This window comes from Rutilus rutilus (genome assembly GCF_951802725.1).
Source record: "Rutilus rutilus genome assembly, chromosome: 10".
In the NCBI taxonomy this organism is placed as follows: Eukaryota; Metazoa; Chordata; class Actinopteri; order Cypriniformes; family Leuciscidae; genus Rutilus; species Rutilus rutilus.
The window spans coordinates 23,431,540-23,452,432 of NC_140215.1; the positions used below are offsets into that span (position 1 = coordinate 23,431,540).

The window sequence follows — 20,893 nt, forward strand, 5'->3', positions numbered from 1 at the left end:
GAATATGAAAGTTAACACGCACTGAAGAAACTCTATTAGTTAGGCACACTGGCCTAAAATAAATACAGATTTTGAAATGTACCTTGCATCCTCGGGGGATTCTGCATAGATCTGGTAAGTCCTGTCCCCGGTCACGATATTCAGCGCGTTCTCCTTCTCATGGTTGTCCACAATCTCCCTGCGTGAAACACCACAGACCGTCAGTCTATGAACATTATAACTTACAAATGCAACAGTAGTGGTGGACACTGGACTGGGTCAATTGGTCTTTTGCTTGTAAACACTAGCCAGTCGCAGCAGTTACGTAACGTCATTTGCATTGCGCACTGAGTTCTTACTTGGCAGCTCTGATGTCGATGGTTCCCTTCAGTTTCTCCTCACTGTCGTTCTCGAAATACATGAGTTTAGAGTCTCGAAGGACGAACCAGCGCATCTTCCAGTTCCTGCGGGACAGAGTGGACATCCCTCCACCTTTCTTGTACAGCCAGCCTGACTTGAGAGAGTCCTGCTTTGCCCTGAACCACATGAAGGTCTCGTCTTTTAAAACACACCAGCGCCTGCGCCACGGGATCATCAGCCCACCTTAAAGATGAAAAATAAGAAACAGAACAACGAAATATTAATCTTTCACTAGTCTATCCATTAAAAATGTTCAGTTTGAGGAATATTACTCAATGGTATAGACATACCGGTAAGCTAAACAATAAGCAAGTAAATGGTAAGAAACACTCACTTTTCATGTACAGGTAGCTGTGGAAATAAAGAGGTCCACTTCCATTAAGCAGATGCACTCTACCGTTTGACACCTCCTCATCTGTGTCCACATATCCATCGTTCTCATCATTGCTGTCCATGAACTGAGGGGAAAATAAAAAAAGAGTGTGGATGTCAATAAAGGGCTTTCAAATGTACCATACTACAGTTCAAAAGTTTGTGGTCCGTTTTTTGAAACGAAAGAAATTAATACTTTAATTCAGCAAGACTGTCAGTAAGGCATTTATAATGTTACAAAATATTGCTATTTCAAATACAAGCTGTTATTGTATTTGTATAGAAAAATAAAATTTTCTATACATAAAAAAAATCGTTGGTTCCACAAAATATATAAAGCAGCACAACTAATAATAATATTGATAACTTTACATTGATAATACTAAGATAATATTATTATTATCAACATCGATTTCTGAAGGATCATGTGACACTGAAGACTGGAGTGATGATGCTGAAAATTCAGCCTTGCCATCAGGAATAAATGCCATTTCAAAATATACTAAAATGAAAACAGTTCTTTTAAATGGTATTAATATTTCACAATATTACTATATTTTGCTTAACTAAATGCAGCCTTGTGGAGCATAAGGGACTTTTACTAAAACGTCTCTTCTTTACTCTGTAACCGAGCACTTTGTGTTTGCTGCGGTAGGACATCTGCATTTCACTGTCTAATCCTACTAGTTAATACAGACAAAAAGAGCAAGACATCAGTAAATGTGCTTCCGTTGTTAACTGTCATGTCAAGCTTCATATTACACCCAAACATAACCCGAATCAAGTTTCTGTGTTCAAATATTCTCTGAGAGTCAACAATCAAGCTGTTGCAGGACTGTGTTCGGAGCAGGTGTGACAGGCATTGGCTAATAGCTGCACATTCTGGGAATACCCTGAGGGACAAAGACTTAATAAATATAACACATCATATGATGTATAACACATCATATGCACCCCCCCCCCCCCCCCCCACCTCCACCCCCACCCTGCTTTAGCAAATAAAACATGAGTAGATGCAAGAAATCCAGAGCTATAAAGCATTTTGCAAGAGCAAATGCATTCATTATTGCATTATAACAAGTTAAAAAGAATTAGGGCAACAGTGTTTCTGTTTTGCTCTAAGCAATACCGGATCTCACTACCCTGACACTGAACTGTACAGTATAAACATGACGAAATGCATATTCCTTTCCTGCCAAATTCCTTACAAGGCGTTCACACTTTCCAGTGAAAATTCAACTGGATGTCGCTCATTTTAAATGACAGGCGACGTGAGTGACAGTGACCGCTGGCGATGCCACAAAGATTAGCAAACTTTATGCAAATGTTTAGTGACTGTTAATGGAAGTATACAGTGAAACTCACATGTTGACCAGCTAAAACAACAACTGAGGAGAAACACTACAACAAACAACGGATGGGTCTATAGGTCAACTAGATGTCCATACTGGTTAAGCAGCAGTCCTTTAAATGGGATGAATTAATAGATGTGAATTCTCCAAGAGGGTTGTGATGTGCTCACAATGTGATGAAACTGTAAACATGCTGAGATGTTGTCTCTAAAGTCATGCCCTTTACAGCACCGCCTCTATGGCAACCCAAGCAGTGACTTTTAAATAAAGTAGACAGACTCAACATCAAAGAGAACTTGTTAATTAGTTAACTGACCTTACAATATAGCTAAAAGCAATAAATGGTTTAACATTATGTAATTTAACAGTAAAATGGTGTCAAATTTATGGTTTTCGCAAGTAAAAAGTCTAAATTACCATGCAAATTACAATGAGGACATTCTCAGAAGTCTATGTGTGAGTGTGACATCACGTATGATTACATTTTTTATAAATAGTTTGCTGCTTCTTATTTTTGTTCTTGGTAACTAAATAACAGGAAATGAAACACAAAATGCCCTAATGTTACATTTTCTGTTATTAGTTAATGTTTGTTGCATTGTTTTAGTGTCAAGTGTGTTACCCTGATGGTGTTTTGTCTGTGTGTATGACCCTGTGCAACGTCTATATACATGAGCATTGGCCATGTCATCGCATTTATTACGCTGAATTTCAACCAAAGCTGCCGTTTGTACCATAAATGATATATTTTATTTTTTACAGTGTAGGTCTCCATTCACTGTGAGAACAATGACCATTTCGTGATATAAAATGTTTAAAACGCTGATTTTTTTTATGTTAGCCATGAACGGCCCATATGAAACTCATCTGATCTGGTCATGATCCTCAATCAGCCTAATTATTCAAGACCTCAAGATCAACTAGTTGATTAGTTTTTTCAGACAACCCATTGACTAGTTAGTTCACCCAATCATTTAATCACCATTATCCAATTCCAAACCTGTATGACTTACTGTCGTCTGAGGAACCTAAAAGAAGATATTTTGAAGAATGTCGGTAACCAAACCGTTTTGGTTCCTATAGACTTCCATGGTATTGTTTGTCCATACAATGGAAGTCAATGGGAACCAAAACGTTAAGTTACCATTATTCTTTAAAATATCTTATTTTATGTTCCACAGAAGCAAGCAATTCGTACAGCTTTAGAACGACATGAGGGTGATTCAATTATGACAGAATTTTCATTTTTGGGAGGGCTATCCCTTTAAAATTGTGTGTGATTTCTGTTTAAGTGTGAAAAGACTGAACTCACTGAGTCTGAGCTTCCCCTAAAGGAGTCTGTGCTGTTGTAGGTACAGGAAGATTTGCGTAGCACTTCCTCATCAGTGAGGTGTCCATCATTTGTACTTCCTGCATCCCCACAGCTCCCCAATGCCTCCTCAAACTCCTCTTGGTCATAGTCTGACTCCGTGTCGGGCAGAATACTGAAGCTGGTCTCCTCCACCGGCAGCACAATCTCTGTTAACATCTTCCTGCTTTTATACACCAATCCATAGTCTTCTTTGGTTGGTGCCGGTACAGGTGGGGGAGGGGGTGGAGCTAAAGGTGGAGGTGGGGGTGGAGCTGAAGATGGAGGCGGGGGAATGTCTGAAAGTCTGTTTTGTTTGATGGAGGAATTGGATTTCGGCCGCTCCATCCGTGCAGGTGAGGAAGTGGCCATAAGACCTTCGGCAAAGTCGGGCGGTGGAGGCGGAAGACTGGAGAGAATCTCTTTGTCCTGAGGCACGGCAGCCGGGGGAGGGAAGTCGCGGAGGGGAATACACTCGTCGTCCGCGTGGAAGCCTTCGTCCACCTCCTCCTCGGCCAGAGGCGCGGTTGTCTCAGAGGGGTCGTGAAGGTTCTCCTCACTGGAGAGCGACTGCTCCAAGCCTCCGAAATCCAGCATCTCCAGGAACTCCGTAGCCACACGTGAAGCCTCTTTCTCCAGGCGGTAGATCTCGGCGTCCCTCTTCTGCCGCAGATCGTCTCTGGAGCCGTCGTTCAGCAAGGACACCCCTTCGTCTCTCTGTCTCTGCAGCCGCTCAATCTCTCGCTCCAACCGCAGAATCTCCTCCATCTGACGACTCTCCTCTTCAGATGAGTACTGACACAGGCTGTCCTTCTGGAATATGGAGGGATAGTGATGATACATACCAATAATATACAGTTCATTCTGTCAATTCAGCATTTTTATTCCATGGAACTCATTTTGGTATTATGTAAACATCACGGTACATGAATATGGTAAGCATTCTGGTATATGGGTCAATGACATATAAGGGTGTTCATGATAAGCTATAAAAAATATTTAAAAAAAATAAAGTTTAAAACAAGTTTGAAACACTTGTTTCAATTTAATGTCATGTAGTGTGACTATCATTTTTTCCCTTACATGTTGGTGCAAACATCTTTTTATTTTCAAAAAGTTTTGAAATATAGTTTTCAAGGTAAAAATCTTTTTTTTATAAATAATTAATTTGATCCATAAATATCATAAAAATTTTTGGGAGTTGCATGACATAACCTGAACTAACTTCGCAATCTCCTAAAGATTTCACATTATCTGATATTTTGTTTGTGAATATGGTGTTAAATATAAGAAAATAAATATACTGTATAATATAATTATTATAAATATAAATGGTTTTAATAATATAAATATTAATAAGCAGTGCAGCATTTTAGTTAAACTATGGTTACAACCTACTTAAGGTTTTCAAGAGGCCTTTTTGACCCATATAGAACAGTACCATGTAATTGCCAAAGACTTTCTGTAAGTGAAGACAGAGGATTAGGCCAAATACAAGAGATGTATCCTTTCCAGATTTGAAATCTCTCCCATAGGAATATAAAATCAAATCCAATAGAAATAATACCTTGTGGTTGTGATGATTTTTCCCCACTAAACTCCTAATATGAGAAAAAAAAACAGGAGAGAATCCTTTTAGACAGAGTAGATTAAGAGCACAGTCCATCAGCCAACACAGATTTTGGTTGACCTAAATTAAAATTCAAACATTTGCCCAGATTGTGTTTTACCTGCTGTGCCCTGCCTCTCTTTCCTCCAGTATCCGTTTGCTCTTGAGCTCTTCCTGCCTCCTGTTCAACTCTTCCTCTTCCTGCTGTATCCGTAAAGCCTCCCGTTCCTCCTCTTCTTTGAGCCTCTGTCTCTCCTCCTCCTCCTCTCTCTTCCTTTCCTCCTCTTGTCTTCGTCTCTCTTCCTCAAGTCTCCTCAGCTCCTCTTGACGTCTCCTCTCTTCTTCCTCTCTTCTGATTCTCTCCTCCTCTTCTCTCCTCTGTTTTTCCTCCAAGAGCTGGCGACAGAGTTGCCGAGCGATCTGTCCGCGGAGGTGTTTCTGGAGGACCACGGCAGCAGAGCGGAAGCGCAGGAAAGCTTGTCTCCAGAAGTGAGCGCGGTAGTTCTTTTGGATTGTGATGGTGCTGGTCCGGACTTTTTTAAAGTGTTTTCTGTGAGAAGAAGAATTACAACATCAGCGAGCAAGCCCTCAAGGATTTTCAATAATGATTAGTTTTACAGGGATATTATGATAATTATGAGTATATTATAGCAATTGCTCTATATAATAACTCTGTCATTAATACATCAGTAACTCGTTTAAAAAAGCAATTAGCCACACAATTCAAAGTATTCCGAGTTTCAATCAAAAATATGAAAGACGGTTATTAATATAAAACACTCTGGCTATTTAGTTGTCTGTCATAATAAAAGATCTGTGTTTGATCTGTTTGAGTAGCTGTGCCACAGTTCTCATACATTTAGACCAGGCCACCTAAATCAGAAAAATCTCATATCTGACCTGCAATGCTGGATTGAGAGTCTCTATGTGTGTTTATCTTCGAATTTGTGGGTGTTGAACTTTTATGCAAAATTAAGGCGAAACAGAGACTTCATCAAACCCATAAATAACATCAGTACAGAGGTAAATATGAACACTAATCACCCAGGAAAGAAAATAAGTGTCTCAACAGACACTTTACACAAAACAGATGTTGATATTTTGACATCTGTCATGTTTGATTTACAATTGCATCAGAGTACACTCTTAAAAAAAAGGTTCTTTATAGAACCCTAGGGTTTTTTTACTCAATTTTATAGAACCCTTTATGCCAAAGAGGTTCTATATAAGGAGAAATGTCTTGAATGATTGCATATTACTTTCATGTTTAACAGGTTATTTATTTATTTTTCAACAGATGACGTACAATAAACCATGCACAGTATGCACAGTATGCATGTACAATAAACCAACATAAAATCCCTGATCATGCTAACAGCTCTCAAAACTGGCAAAAACCTGACTGATTTATGTATATATTATTTACCTGTGTGTGTAGTGCTTATTGTTCAGTCTTTGCAGTGAAAATACACTCTTGATAACTTTTCATGGTATAACCTGCACTTTTCATAATGAATCTAACCCACTTGGTTTTGCACTCAATGCACTGATTCACACAGCTCTGGTAAATCATTCCGTGATGCAACTTTCAACTCATTCACATATTCGATTATGGCAATCCATCCTCTCAACTCAATAAAAAGTAACATAAGTCACAACGACAACGAGTCTCTGGCAACTCACACGGCCCCATTTAGCAAAGCGTGGTAATGCACAAACACACACAAAGCTGAACTAACCTTGCCACATAACTTAGTATGTGGGCCCGGATCACCATACCAGCCGCTGTGCGCACCTCCTCTCTTTCCTTCTCCAGCCTCTGCTCCAGAGCTTCCTTCAGGAACACCTGTACGGCACCAAAGAAGAAAGACAAGGAGAGGGAGAGGGAAGAGGGCAGGTTTAGGTAAACTGACTGTTAATTCTCTCCAGACGGTGTGAGCACGTCTCCAAGTGTTCTCAGCAGGCTACAGGCTACAGGGAGCTGAGCTGTGGAGCTCTGCCATTGTGCTGAAACCACAGCGCTCTGATTTCCTGTTACTGCTGCTTCTCGGACTATTCCAGAGAGACTGACGTGCATGGACAGAGAGAGAGAGGGAGAGAGAGAGAGAGAGAGAGAGAGAGAGAGAGAGAGGAGGGGGAAAGAGTGGCTCTCGGCCAAAGAGCAGGCCACACCCTCACTCTCTCTCTAAAAGACAAGAGACATGAAAGCTTAACCCTTTACTCACAGATGTTGACTCATAGAAGAGAAACCTCAGGAACACAGTTGAAGAAAAGGTGAAGTTCTGCATAATAAATGGTATATCAATATATCTATAAACTATGTAAAAGAATAAACTACAGTGTTATACCAAAGAGTAATGGACTAGCCCCTTGACTGAGCCTGGTTCCTCCAAAGATTTTTTGGATCTTCTGTCATCTGATGGAGTTTGGGTTCCTTGCCACTGTCGCCTGTGTCTCGCTTAGTTGTGGTTTAGAAGACACTTAATATTCTGTTATGTTATTTATGCGACTGCGCTGACACTATTGGATAGGGACAAACATTTTACAGAATTGAGCTGAATGATGACACTTGTGTTCTGTACAGCTGTCTTATATCAGAATCAAATTCATTTCATAATTGATGATTTGTATTGAACTGAACTGAATCAACACTGAACTGAATTGTGTTTTTAGAGCTGCTTTACAGCACCATTTAAATTAGTCCCATATTTGCCATATTTGATCATTTTCTTGTTTATTACTGTGGAGCTGTTTTAAAACAATCTGTATTGAATAAATCAGGGGAGCCAAATCTTGTTTCTGGAGATCCACCTACCTGCAGAGTTCAGATCCAACCCTGATCCAACACACCTGTCTATAATTATCACGGTTCGGTTGTGTTTGATCAGGGTTGGAGCTGAACTTTGCAGGGAGGTAGATCTCCAGGAACAGGATTGGGTGGTATAAATAAAGGTGACTTGACCTGACATTAAAAGGTGCATTCAATGCTTTGATGCTAATTTAAAAGTTTTACACATTATGAAATAAATAGTTTTTTGGTAAAGAGTCATCTGTCACACAACAAGACGACTGTAACGTGTTTTGTATGGTGTGGGTTTCCCTCCTCAATGCATTTCACCATGTTCAAATGATGTGGCCCTAGTTTTAACTCAACCTCATTCTCACTGTCTGCCAGACTACAGATGCAGATGTTGCATTGTGTTGTTTGGTGATGTGAAGAGCAAAAATTAGACAATGAAACCCACTTAATACAATGTTTTGCCAGCCGAGACAACAGAAGAATCAGTACCTGCACGGATAAAGAACCGAAATGAGCTGAAACCAGAAGACCGAAAGACCAACAAAGAAAATAAATGAGCGTAAACATTGATACAGCCCACAAGATGGAAATATTTGCTAATGGAGAAAATTCTACTAAAGGCCAAGTTGCTTCTTTTTTGTTGTTGTTGTTGTACAGGTAAGGCGATTAATTATTGTGTAGACGCTCTCTAAAACTCACTAATATCAGTGTAATTTACATAAAACTCAGAGACAATCATGCTGATCCATGTCAACAGATGGCAGAGCAGCATCTAACACCATTGTGTTATCAGTACTTAAAGTACACAAAGAACAGCAATGCTAATGCTAGCTAAACAAATACTGACTGCATCTTTAAAGAAATATAAAACACACTAAGCAAAACATTCTACAAAAATATGACAGATAGATAAATTAACAAAATAGATATATTGCTTAAAACAAAAACTGCTTCTAAATCTGTGTACCGTTAAATACTGTATTTGATGAGTAACTTATCGACTATAGTGTTAATGTATGTATTATGAAAACAAACCGGACGTACTTTATCCTCCATGTTGGCACTGTCATATGACCTACAGTGTCAGTCGCAGTTCTCCGCCATTTATGAATATGACAACTCCTCTCTTGGTATAGTAAAGTGTCTAACCTCCTGTTAAAACGTATGGGGTCGGTAAGATTGTTTTAATGTTTTTGAAAGAAGTCTCTTATCCTCACCAAAGATGCAAATATTTGATCAAAAATAGAGTAAAAACACTAATATTGTGAAATATTATTGCAATTTAACTTAACTGTTTTCTTTTGGAATATATTTTAAAATGTAATTTATTCCTGTGACGGGAAAGCTGAATTTTCAGCATCATTACTCCAGTCTTCAGTGTCACATGATCCAATATTGAAAACAGTTGTGCTGCTTAATATTTTTATGGAAACTATGATTATACCAACATGAATTTCCATGCTACTATCTGTATTGATAAAGCTTAAAACTTGAGCTGAGATTTAGCTGGTCAACTAGCATGGTGGTGGAGCTGGCTGCCCAAAGACATCATACTTAAGTTAGTGAAGAAGACTATTGGGAACATCATATGCTGATACTGGTCTGTATATGCTGGTATTACCATAAACAGAATCAGGTCCTTTCAATTAACATCAACACTTACACACAGTGTCACGTCTGGCCTCCCACAGATTTAAGCCCATTGTGAGACTTCCTGGAACCGACGACCCAGATGTTCCTGTAATCGCGACGCACAGCTGCAGACGCACACACAGGAGGAAGTTTCCTCGTCCACATCCTTCCCCCATCCCACACAAAAAAAAAACCTGAGCCCCGATTCTAGGGATCACACTTCCTCAACACACAATCAGCATGGATATAATTACACACAAGTTGTTTTGTTTCGAGCAAGGAAACACAATCCCAGACCCCTTTCTTGATCTTGCACCCCTCCCCTCACCTCCACCTCAAATCTGACACTCACAAAAACACCACAAACAAAAGCCAGCTCCAGCGCTCGAGAGGACCTGTATTGAACATGCATTCTCTACTGATCACAATCCCTCCTGAATGAAATCATAAAACAAAACAGACCCTGAGCCATGATAACAACCATAGGGGACCGCCAAACACGTACAGCAACGGCGGACACAGTCAAAGGTCATTGTCTGGAGATTTGACTGCCAACTTGATCTATCATCAAGAACTCATGGAATACATTAAACTGTTTTTTTTAATAGAGACTGTATTTATATAGCTACATGGAAAGCATGTGTGGAACATATGGGTAAACACTGATCAAACAACCTCCATATGCACTGCCTAATGTCTGATCTTCCTCTCCCAGCTGCTAATAATACTCCATGTTGCACTACAACGACATTGGTCCAGAGTCCTGACTGTGGTTTTTCTGTAGATTCCTGAGTGATGAAGACAAAAATGACACAAAGTAACCTATTCCCAACATTAAAGGATAAAACAAGCAGGATCTTCAAGATGGTTCTCTCTCATATAACCACTGCTATAAACTTTCTGTTCTTATTGTGAGGAGTTAATTGCCACACATTATTACAAAGAATAAAATTGTTAGTTTCCATAATCTTTATTGAAAATTGAATAACTTGCTCTGCCTCTCTGCTAATGTCACTTATGCAGTGTGGCGAATTGGATCATTTTAACCAATCGCCAAATAGATCTTAAGGCAAACTCCCATAGATCAGGCTATTTTGGTAAACATCTGCTTTTTAACATTTACTTAATTCCCAGCAGATACAAAACAGGTCCTGCCTTTCTAGTTGGATATCTTATTTCACTTGAAAATATGTTTAATTATGGAAGCAAAATGAGTTGTGAATGGTAATTCATGCTGACAGTAAACAAGGTATGACATCTTGTGTGGACACTAGAAACCCAGCATCCAAACCAGAACATATGCTGGCAGCCAACTACACTGCGCCGCGTCGGAAATCGCATACTGTCTGAGTGGGTATAACATTTAAATTTGACTATACTTCACAACCGTTAAAAAAGTATGTTCTATAGTTTTTCGAATACTATGAATTTGGACATACTACTCTTTTTTCCACATACCGGTACTATGTATTAGCGAAGTATTTCGGATGCAGCACTGGTCATTTCAGAAAGAGTTAAACATAACCGATTGGTGATGGTGGGGGACAAATACATGTATTGCTTTTGTGGAGGACAGTGTTGGGTTGCATTTTGGGATAAGATCTGCGCATAGAGGGGTCAATCAGCCCAGCTTCTGTCATGAGGACGTCAGCTTTCCGTGGGTGCATTAGGGCAACAGGCTATTTAACAAGTATGATCGTGGAGTCTGGTAGAGCAGTGAAAGCTGTAGGAGTAGCTGACCTTGAGTACATTGGATCTCTGACGTGCTGAGAACAAATTGGAGCCGTCCAGCCGTGACTCCACCACAGAACAATGAGGCTATTTTACAGCAAAACAATTTGTAAAGCATGACTCTATTCAGCAGGGAGCGAGTCTGCGTGTCCAGTGTGTGTATCTGAATTCATTTGTTTCAGTGTCTTTATGCATGTGTGTGTGTGAGACAGAAAGCAACATTCTAAAGGAGAAATACTGCATTACATTCAATCGTCTATTGAGGCCGTGATGAATTCAGAGGTATTGTGATGCATGGCACATACCATCTGAAATGGTTTTTAATTTCTATTAAATGTAACCCTTAAACAGGCAAGAGTAGAAAATGATAAGAAACAAATAATTTCATGTCATTTTTTATATCATCTGGACTTAAGTAAATCATATCCAAAAGAATTTTTGAAAAATGTTATGTATTTTGGATTTTATGAGTTGTGACTCCCAGATCACATTGCCTGTTTGGGGAATAAAAAAAGGACCAAATCTATAACTGTAACTGCCATTGCATGTTTAAAACAATTATATCCTATACTTCAACTCATATAATGTTGACATATTATATATCATTGGAAAGCTTACAAACTCAAGATACAGCCTGTGAAAACCATTTTGAAATCAGACCTTGCGTTACCATAAAAATGGTAAAAAAAAATTGGTAAAATGGTCAAAAATGTTGGATTTAGGTCAGGCTGACTAATTGATCACAGATAACTTGAAGCAAATCATGTGACCAGCATACTCAAGACAGACAGGCTGTATCAGTTTAACCTGTAAATTTTATAATTTGTAAAAAAAAAAATACCTCAATACAAAATGAATCCCTTTTTTATACCCAAAAGTGGCAATGTGACTCAGGTGTAACATATATTTCAAAACGTGCTAAATAACAACATCAGGGGTAAAATAACGTGGTTACGTGCTAAATAACAACAACATTTTTATAAACTTTCTTTTTCAGCACCTTAGGACAATGTTCATAATTAATATTAGCAGTGTTAGTATTATTTTTTCAAAAGAAAAGTAAGTTTAATATATATTTTCTTATCTCATAATCTGAATGTCCTGCACCACTGGCAGCCATGTTGGATTTAGGTCAGGCTGACTAATTAATCACAATTTTTTTTTAAACAAATCATGTGACCAGCATACTCAAGACAGACCAGGCTGTGATAAATTATAAAAGGATTTGATGAAAAAATAATTCTTACGCCCCAAAAAAGATGACAAAAACTATGTTACACCCAGATCACATTGCCAGTTTTAGGGTTAAATGATATGGCACATTTGTTTAAGTATCTTTATGACTATTAAATATAATCGATTACACTATTATATTTGTATGTATGCCATATAACTGAATTATCATAGATATTAATGCCTTAAAAACAATCTCAGATGTTATGTTCCGTGCAATGCAAAATGCCTTTTATCTAAATATACACTATACCATTAAAAATGTGGGGCCTTTAAGATTAATTTAATGTTGTTGAAAGAAGTCTCTTGTGCTCATCAAGGCTGCATTTATTTAATATAAAAATACTGTACAAACTGTTTTCTATTTTGATATACATTAAAATGTCATTCATTCCTGTGATGGCAAAGCTGAATTTTCAGCATCATTACTCCATTAACCTTCAGAAATCATTCTAATATGAGAATTTGATGCTCAATAAACATTTCTTACTATTATTGTTGAAAAGTTGTGCTGCTAAATATTTTTGTGGAAATGGTGACTTTCATGATTATTTGATGAATAGAAAGTTCAAAAGAACAGCATTTATTTGAAAAAGAAATCTTTTGTAACATTATAAATATCTTTACTGTCACTTTTGATCAATTTAATGTGTCCTTGCTGAATAAAACTATTAATAATTAATCTAATCTGGTCACCCCAAAATTTTGAATGGGAGTGTGTGTAAAATATATTGCACATCCATTGACTGCTAAACTCAAATCAGTACTTCATGTCCTTTTATAGTAATTAATTTGATATGTAATAAGCGCAATAATATACAATCATGCACTATGTAGTGATCTTGATGACCATGTCCAGGTTTATTTTGCGATAATGATCATTACGTAGTACAGCCTGTGTACTGAAGTCATCTAATCGTTTAGTTTTAATTGGCTTTCCTTCATAATTACCCACTCATGACCGCAAGGAGCACTGACAGGTCATCACCGTATTATTAAATCAAGTTATTTGATTTATGAGATAATTTATCTGCTTCAAATCAAACCCAAACACAAGTAATCACAGCAACACCGCATTAAGGCACCATCGAGCTAACAATGTGACCCCCTGATAAAGAGATACCCAAACTAGCTCTCAGGAAAGCGAGAAACCACAAGAGCCCAAAGGAAATAACAGAGAGCACGCTGGATTCAATTAATTTAAAGAAAAGTGGTCTGAATCAAAGAACACAAGAATGCCTTTTATTTACAGTGCCTTCCTGTTCCTCAGAAACCTCAGAGCTCCTCTTACTGTAAAAACAGCCTGACTGAACCGCCGTACTTAATGTGTGGCAGAGAATGACCAAGGAGAGAGAGAATAATTGACTGATTACAAGATAAGAATGAATAGACACTGTTGAACAGAGAACAGAAAGTGTTCTTTTCAGAGCTGCTGTGCTCCTGTTGCCAAACGCCCTTAAAGTGCTGTGCTCTTCTTTCACGCTGACTAGATCGAGATGAGTCATTTCAGCAAAGTGAGGGAGCGCAAAACTTTTTTTTTTTTAGGGGGGTGAGAGCAGAGGAAGTATGAGGAAGAAAGAGGAAAGAATGAAGAGAGAAGAGAGGGAAAAAACCACCAGACAGAAAAAAAATCCCCTATAAGTGTTGCAAAACTTTAGCACGAAAATGGCACCATGCATCTTTTGACACTTCCATGATGTTAATATCGAGGTATTATATGTGTTATACTACAAAAAAGTCCCTAAGAGTACCATAGTGGCAAGAATACGTTTGTGAACCCTTTGAAAATATCTGGATTTCTGCTTGAATTACTCATTAAATGGGGTCTGATCTTCATCTAAGTCACAATTGCAGACAAACACAATCTGACTAAATTAATAACACACAAACAGCTGTACTTTTCACAAGTTTATTGAAGACAATGGGCGATCATTTACAGTGCAGTGTAGAAAAAGTAAGTGAATATCTAATTGGAGTAAGTTAAAGGGATAGTTCACCCAAAAATGAAAATTCTGTCATCATTTACTCACCCCTCAAGTTGTTCCAAATCTACATGAATTCCTTTCTTCTGCTGAGCACAAAAGAAGATATTTTGAAGAATTTCAGTAACCAAACAGTTGATGGACCCTATTGACTTCCAGGACCCATTGACTGTTTGGTTCCACATCTTACTTTCTTCAAAATATCTTCTTTTGTGTTCACAAAGCTAGAAGAGGCTACAAAAGCACTTCTAAAGACCTGGATGTTCATCAAGATAACACATCCTGTCTACAAATGTAGGGACAAAAATTCAGGACTGTTGTCTATAACTGTGACTTCAATGAAAGATTTCAGAGATCGGGAATTTTAAAGTGTTCACAAACTTATTCTTGTGACTGTAAATGCTGTAAATGCCCCCTTTTTAAATTTTAGATTTAAATTCAAATATACGACTCTCTCAACACTACGAGGTATGAATATCAGGGATCAACCCACAGACTACATAAAAGGTTAAGTAGTTCAAACTGAGAAAGAAAGAGCCCTTTTACAAAGTCATTGTACTCTTGCACAGATTATTTATATTGCTACTTTAAACTATGTGTGTGAACATGTGTTGGCCATGCAACCGCACCTTAGTCTTTCCCAGCTGCCACTCTTTCTTTGTGACGTCATACTTCGTAAGCAGATCGGCACATTTCCTCCTTTCGTCCGCCGTGTGGTTTTTGTCCCTCAGGATCATTGTGTATCTGCACAGGAAGTGGGCACAACTTAAACACATACAAACACATTCCACCTCACTCATTTTACTGTAAGGGAACAATGTCCTGATCAAACATTAACGTTTCAAGGACTTCCCCCAAAAAAACGGGCATCTGGAACAGATTTTGTGCTTCAAACTTTATTTTGATGGACTGTCAGTGGTTTTGTGACAGTTTCTTGGCCACGTGTCTCACCTGCTGAGGAAGTCTTGGAAGGTTCTCCGTACAGGAAAGCCTGCTCTACGGATCTTCACTGTCTCCAGCATTCCAGAGTAACGTAGCTGATTCAGAACCACATCTGCATCAAATTTATTTGCATTCTGGAAGAAGATAGAATGAGATGTCCTTCAGCACGGATATCAACTGGCTATGCCCAATTTTGGTCACAAGTCAATAAGAAACAGCATTCATAATCTCTCTCTCTCTAATATTATATTATGAAGTATATTATATATATAAGTATTTTTAGTATCAGTACTTTTGTCTAATTTTCTGTTAAAATATATAAACAGCATTAAAAGCAAGATAAAAAACTTTGGGAAATACTACAATGTCTCCTTTAGACATTCTGTTGACTATAATTAACGTTGTACCTACATGTCAACTAACTCTTTATTTTGACGGTCCCCAAAATACATTATACTGACTATAAGTACTGTACATGTCCACTTATTCTACTAAACCTAACTCCTTATTCTACTAACCCTAACAGTCTACTAATACTTAACTAATACTCTAATGAGAGTTAGTTGACATGTAGGTGCAATGTTACTTATATTTAACAGAAAGTCTAAAGGGCACCATCAAAATAATGTTTAACCAGGTTTATTATCAGAAACTATCTTAAATTAAGTTTTTCTTTTTCATCTTATTTTTCTTTCCCCATTGGCAAACAATGTTTTCTATGGTTCTATGCTTAAAAACGGTATACTGTTACTGATATTCATCACTATCAAGTAGTAGTTTCTCAATATCATTGAATAATAATGGTGTATGATATATAAATCATACATATAATATATATATTCTCTTATAAATAATCTTAATTTGGTAAAAAAAAAAAAATTTGTTTTAAAGAAAGTTTGATATTTTTAAACCAGACCAAAATACTGAAATAAAACACTGAAGAAACAGATTTTTGCTGTGTATGGCATGATGTTTCAGTTGTTGATGAAGGATTGCGAAGACAAACATTTTATTTTAGGAATAACATAAACCAGATGAAACGTGCAATGAGATTAGGAATCTTTATAGGGCCTGTTTTGATTTGACTTTAACCGTAACCTAGGGGGAGGATAATATAGATGCTTGTTTTGATCTGTCACATAAAAAACAAAAGACGTCTGTGGACAGAAAAAGGGGTGAAACCCCAACGCCAGTCATGAAGCTTTCAACTGGGATTGATTATGTCTATTGTGTGAAGTGTTACGTCATGCTCAGTGGCGATCTGTAGCTGGATCAGTAACGTCAGTGCCTGGTGTTCAGCTGCTCCCACACAGTCCAGTCCCATCAGGCCGTTTGATGACTATGTTAAGGAGCGGGGCTCATTGTTGGTGGCCTGGACATCTGGTGCAGCTTAACTGCTCCACTATTGACTTTTGCCTTGTCCTTCATTTCAATCAGCAGAATCTCAACCAAAATGATCATGTCAGGCTAATGTGACAGGACACTGAGGTGTATTTCTGATCTCCCTGAGTAATTTGGGTATTCAACTTGGGTTAGACATGAAGTATGCAGCATTACAATTGTCCATAAAGGGGCCTGAAGTGGGGTGAGATGAGCGAGGGATCACTGTTGTGTGGCATAAACGATAGAAGAAAAGGTGTGGAATGACAGAGGGAGCCAGGCAGATTGCCAGACGAGACCACAGATCTCCTCCCTGAGGATAGTTATCACAATACAACAACCCCAAAAGAAGCGCCAACCCGATCCTCTGCCCGCTGAAACAAGAGTCCTTGATAAATCAATACAATCATAATAATTCCAGTAATATGGGAGCTCAAATGAGCACTTTTACAGCTCGACCGTATCATATAATGAAGGGTAGAGAGCCTCTGGCTCTGTGTGATTTGCTGGCCATTATCTCTACATTCCTCTGCTGCAGGTCAGGAGTATGATTCTCCTCTCTGAAGCAGACAGCCGTGACCTCTGACCCCAGCACAGGCGGGTTTGGGCTGTAGGAATGTGCTGGCGGTGGGGATGGGCCGTTCCGTTCTGAGCAGATCAGCACAAAGAGACTCTATGTACAGAGCAGAACAGGACAGACTCAGAGCACTTGCTGGTTGTACAGCTTCTCACATGGAGATGATGCCAGAATGTTCTGTGATGCAAGGGAAATTTTACTTTAACATGAGCAGAGACTCATCTGCTTATAATGATTTCGGTCACACTTTAGCTTAGGGTCCAATTCTCACTATTAACTTCTTATTAACTATGACTTTTGCCTCAATAAACTCCAAATTACTTCTTATTAATAGTTAGTAAGGTAGTTGTTAAGTTTAGGTATTGGGTAGGATAAGGGATGTAGAATAGGGTCATGCAGAATAAGGCATTACTATGTGCATTATAAGTACTAATAAACAGCCAATATCCAAGTAATATACATACTAATAAGAGAATAGTTAATAGTGAGAATTGGACCCTAAACTAAAGTGTAACCATGATTTCTTAATGAGCTTTTCATGTTTTCCTGTAAAATATCATGTAAAAAGTACCCTTAAAACTAGGTAAATTTATTAATGATTAAAATGTATTATTAAAAAATGTATCAATGAATTGTATTTCTTATATTTGTCTAAACTTACATTTTTACCTTTTAGAGATTTAATGCACAGGCTAAGTAGCTGACCAGGTTAACATTTTACTGCAAGTTATATTTTGTATATAACTGTTTATGTGGTGAATAAAGATCTTGAATCTTAACTTTAAAAGCAACATTACATACTTAAAAAAATTAGTACAAGACAAAATACTCTTGTATTAAAAGATATAAAACAAGTCTTAATAACTTGTGCAGTGTTGCTTCAAAAATGTATCTTGTTTCAAAACAGTGACCAGAGGGTGTTCAAGGATCAAAATCTTTATCTCATTGCCCTTGAAACTCATTTGCATTTCTGCATATTCAAATTTGGTGCATCGATATTTGGTTACGAGACAAGCAGGAACCAGCGCTGCTTGACGTTACTGACTTCATACGTTGCACAACACATCTTGATGTGCATGCTTGAATATGATTCACAATCTACAGTGAAAGGTAAAGTTATTGGTGAATAACTCAAATTTGGGTAGGTTCCGTAAACAAAGCTACAGTAAATTTTGCATGCCGAAAAGGTCCATTGCCCATAGTGTAGTGATGCATCAAGCATTAGCCTGACGTCGTCATACTCAATTCTAGTCAGAATGTGAGTCTGATACTTCTCCATAGAGATTTGATTATGGGGCGTGTTTCAACCGAACCAGGAAAAAAAATTCCTCTGCACTCAATTGGATAGACCTACAACCAATCAGAGCAACGGAGTAAGTGACGTATGTTTTTCATTCATGTTTCCGATCGCGGTTCTCTGTTCCTCTTTTAAAATTAATGCGCTGTCGATATCTTCTATAACAGACGCGATGGCGGAATCTACACATGATGTTTTATAAACAAATTTCAGGAGGAGCACATTCAAATAATCAATCCAATCAACCGTCTATCAGCATGAGAGGAAAGCATATATTTATTCACTCGGTCAACTCACCTAACATGACAGTTTTCAGCATCCCTGCACTCACTCTTGGCTTGTTCTTCCACAGCCAGGAATACGGGGGGAGTACTTTGGGTTCGGGCCGAATACCGAGCCCGAAGCCTCTCCTCAGACAGCACGCCAAATATGCATTTATTCTATCTGACTTATTTGTAAGCGTGAACTCGTGAAATCTCAATTCTTCAGCGGCAGTCATTTGAATTCAACCCAAGCGCTCGTTGATGACGTGGATGATGACGTTCCCGTTGCTTATCTGTCCATCATCGTATAAAGCCCGCCCTGACAATTTGATTGGTCCGAACAATTTTTGTTCGGGCATAATAGCTCCTCAACGGAGCGAGTCCAGACCGAACTTCCCGACCAAAAAATATTGTGGGCGGGGTTCGGGCTGGCACCCAGGCTAATCAAGCATAGCTCACACACAAAAAAACACTTTCAATCAAAGTAGCGTTCTGCTGATCAGTGAGAATCACACGGCCAACTTTAACGTGAGCTAAATGTGTGTGAAGCACATTTCAGCCCTTAAGTGAAACTCCCAATCGCAGATTCTGACCGAAATGACTGGAATTCACCCGCAAAATATTGCTGAACAAGAATAAATTAGGCTGCACCTTAACCCCTTCCCCATCACCCCCAATTTTGGCAAGTGCTGCATACAAGAAATGCCCAAAATAAAAAGGTTACTGCTCATAAGTAATTCTGAATAGAAACATAACACACATACATTTAGAAAGCCAACCCTTGAGAGTTTATAGTTCAAGACTCAAAATTAACCAGACTGTTATTAATATTGAGATATATAAGCTCAAACATATTTTGAACTAAAATAATCTGGGATCACTAGTGATCCCTGACAGGTAAGGGGTTTTTAAGACTTAAGAAGACTTTAAATGTTTAATTTGTATGGACTACTTTATGGTGCTTTTGGTCATTTTTGACAGGCTTTTGACAGACTTTTATTTTGGGGTGAACTATTCTTTTGAAAGTGACATTGAAGCTTTTGGAAGATTGGTTTTATTGTCTGTTTGACTCAATAAGGAAAGTAAATATGGTTTGATTGTGATATGGACGGTACAGAAAATGTGTCGATCCTACCTTCTCCATGTTAGGTTTGATGCAGCGCACAAAGAAAGGGTTGGAGGCACTTAAAGTGGCCATCAGTGCATGAAGAGAGTCCTGAAACACAGTTACAATAACACTAAATTACACCCCTGCACAGGAAAGTAACAGCACCAAAAGGGCAGTTCAGAAACCAGAGCTGCTATTTGCTTGTCCCGTCCCACATCTCCTGTTGAAGAGGGCAAACACAGGCAGTGACAGGGCCCATATTTACCTAGACACACCAAGGACCCTTCAACATGGCACTCTGTCCCACAGTCTCAGACTGAGAGGCTCCAGGCTGGCTTTAATGACAGGGGAACAGGGGAACATGCACAGACCCTGTCAAACCCTTGTGCCCGGTTTGTGGGTAATCCCCTGGCTTTAAGAGCCACAGTACAAGGGCAGCTGCCAAATCCCCTGCACGGCAGTTATGACATGCAAAGCCCCGTAACACCGCAAACCAGCAGATATACAGGGACTTAGACAAAGAGGACAAAACACACACATGCAAGGTACACACACAGTCACACAAGTGCAGAAAAATAAACAAAATTTCTGCTAGGTTTGCATTCATAACCTTGAATGTCCACCCAAAATAGACAAGAACACAGGAGCTCCGTTTCAAAACTTACTGAGCTGCTTTGCTGATTACTGGCTACACAGGCAGCTTTCCTTCAAGGGAGCATCCTAAATATCATGAAACCCATTAAGTGGCTGATTTGGAATGTTCTACACAGGCAGCAATTCTGTGTGTCACACAAAAAGGACTTGATGATTCGATGATTGATTTCAAAAGAGTGCAACAGTATCTGCCCACTTTTTCAGCGGCCTTGGA

The 20,893-nt window shown here is 38.6% G+C and overlaps 1 protein-coding gene across 1 annotated transcript in view; it reads right to left on the reverse strand.

The window, feature by feature from the left end:
* The window catches only part of myo10l3 (myosin X, like 3), a 77,445-nt gene that overhangs the window by 12,049 nt on the left and 44,503 nt on the right, over positions 1–20,893 (reverse strand). Inside the window, exons 18-27 of the mRNA XM_084421500.1 lie at positions 20,053–20,133; positions 15,410–15,534; positions 15,088–15,202; positions 6,820–6,926; positions 5,202–5,630; positions 5,039–5,072; positions 3,436–4,284; positions 734–857; positions 339–582; positions 83–178 (exon numbers count right to left, since the gene is read on the reverse strand). Coding sequence (XP_084277626.1) covers positions 83–178; positions 339–582; positions 734–857; positions 3,436–4,284; positions 5,039–5,072; positions 5,202–5,630; positions 6,820–6,926; positions 15,088–15,202; positions 15,410–15,534; positions 20,053–20,133 — 2,204 coding nt within the window. The remainder of the gene's footprint in view (positions 1–82; positions 179–338; positions 583–733; positions 858–3,435; positions 4,285–5,038; positions 5,073–5,201; positions 5,631–6,819; positions 6,927–15,087; positions 15,203–15,409; positions 15,535–20,052; positions 20,134–20,893) is intronic.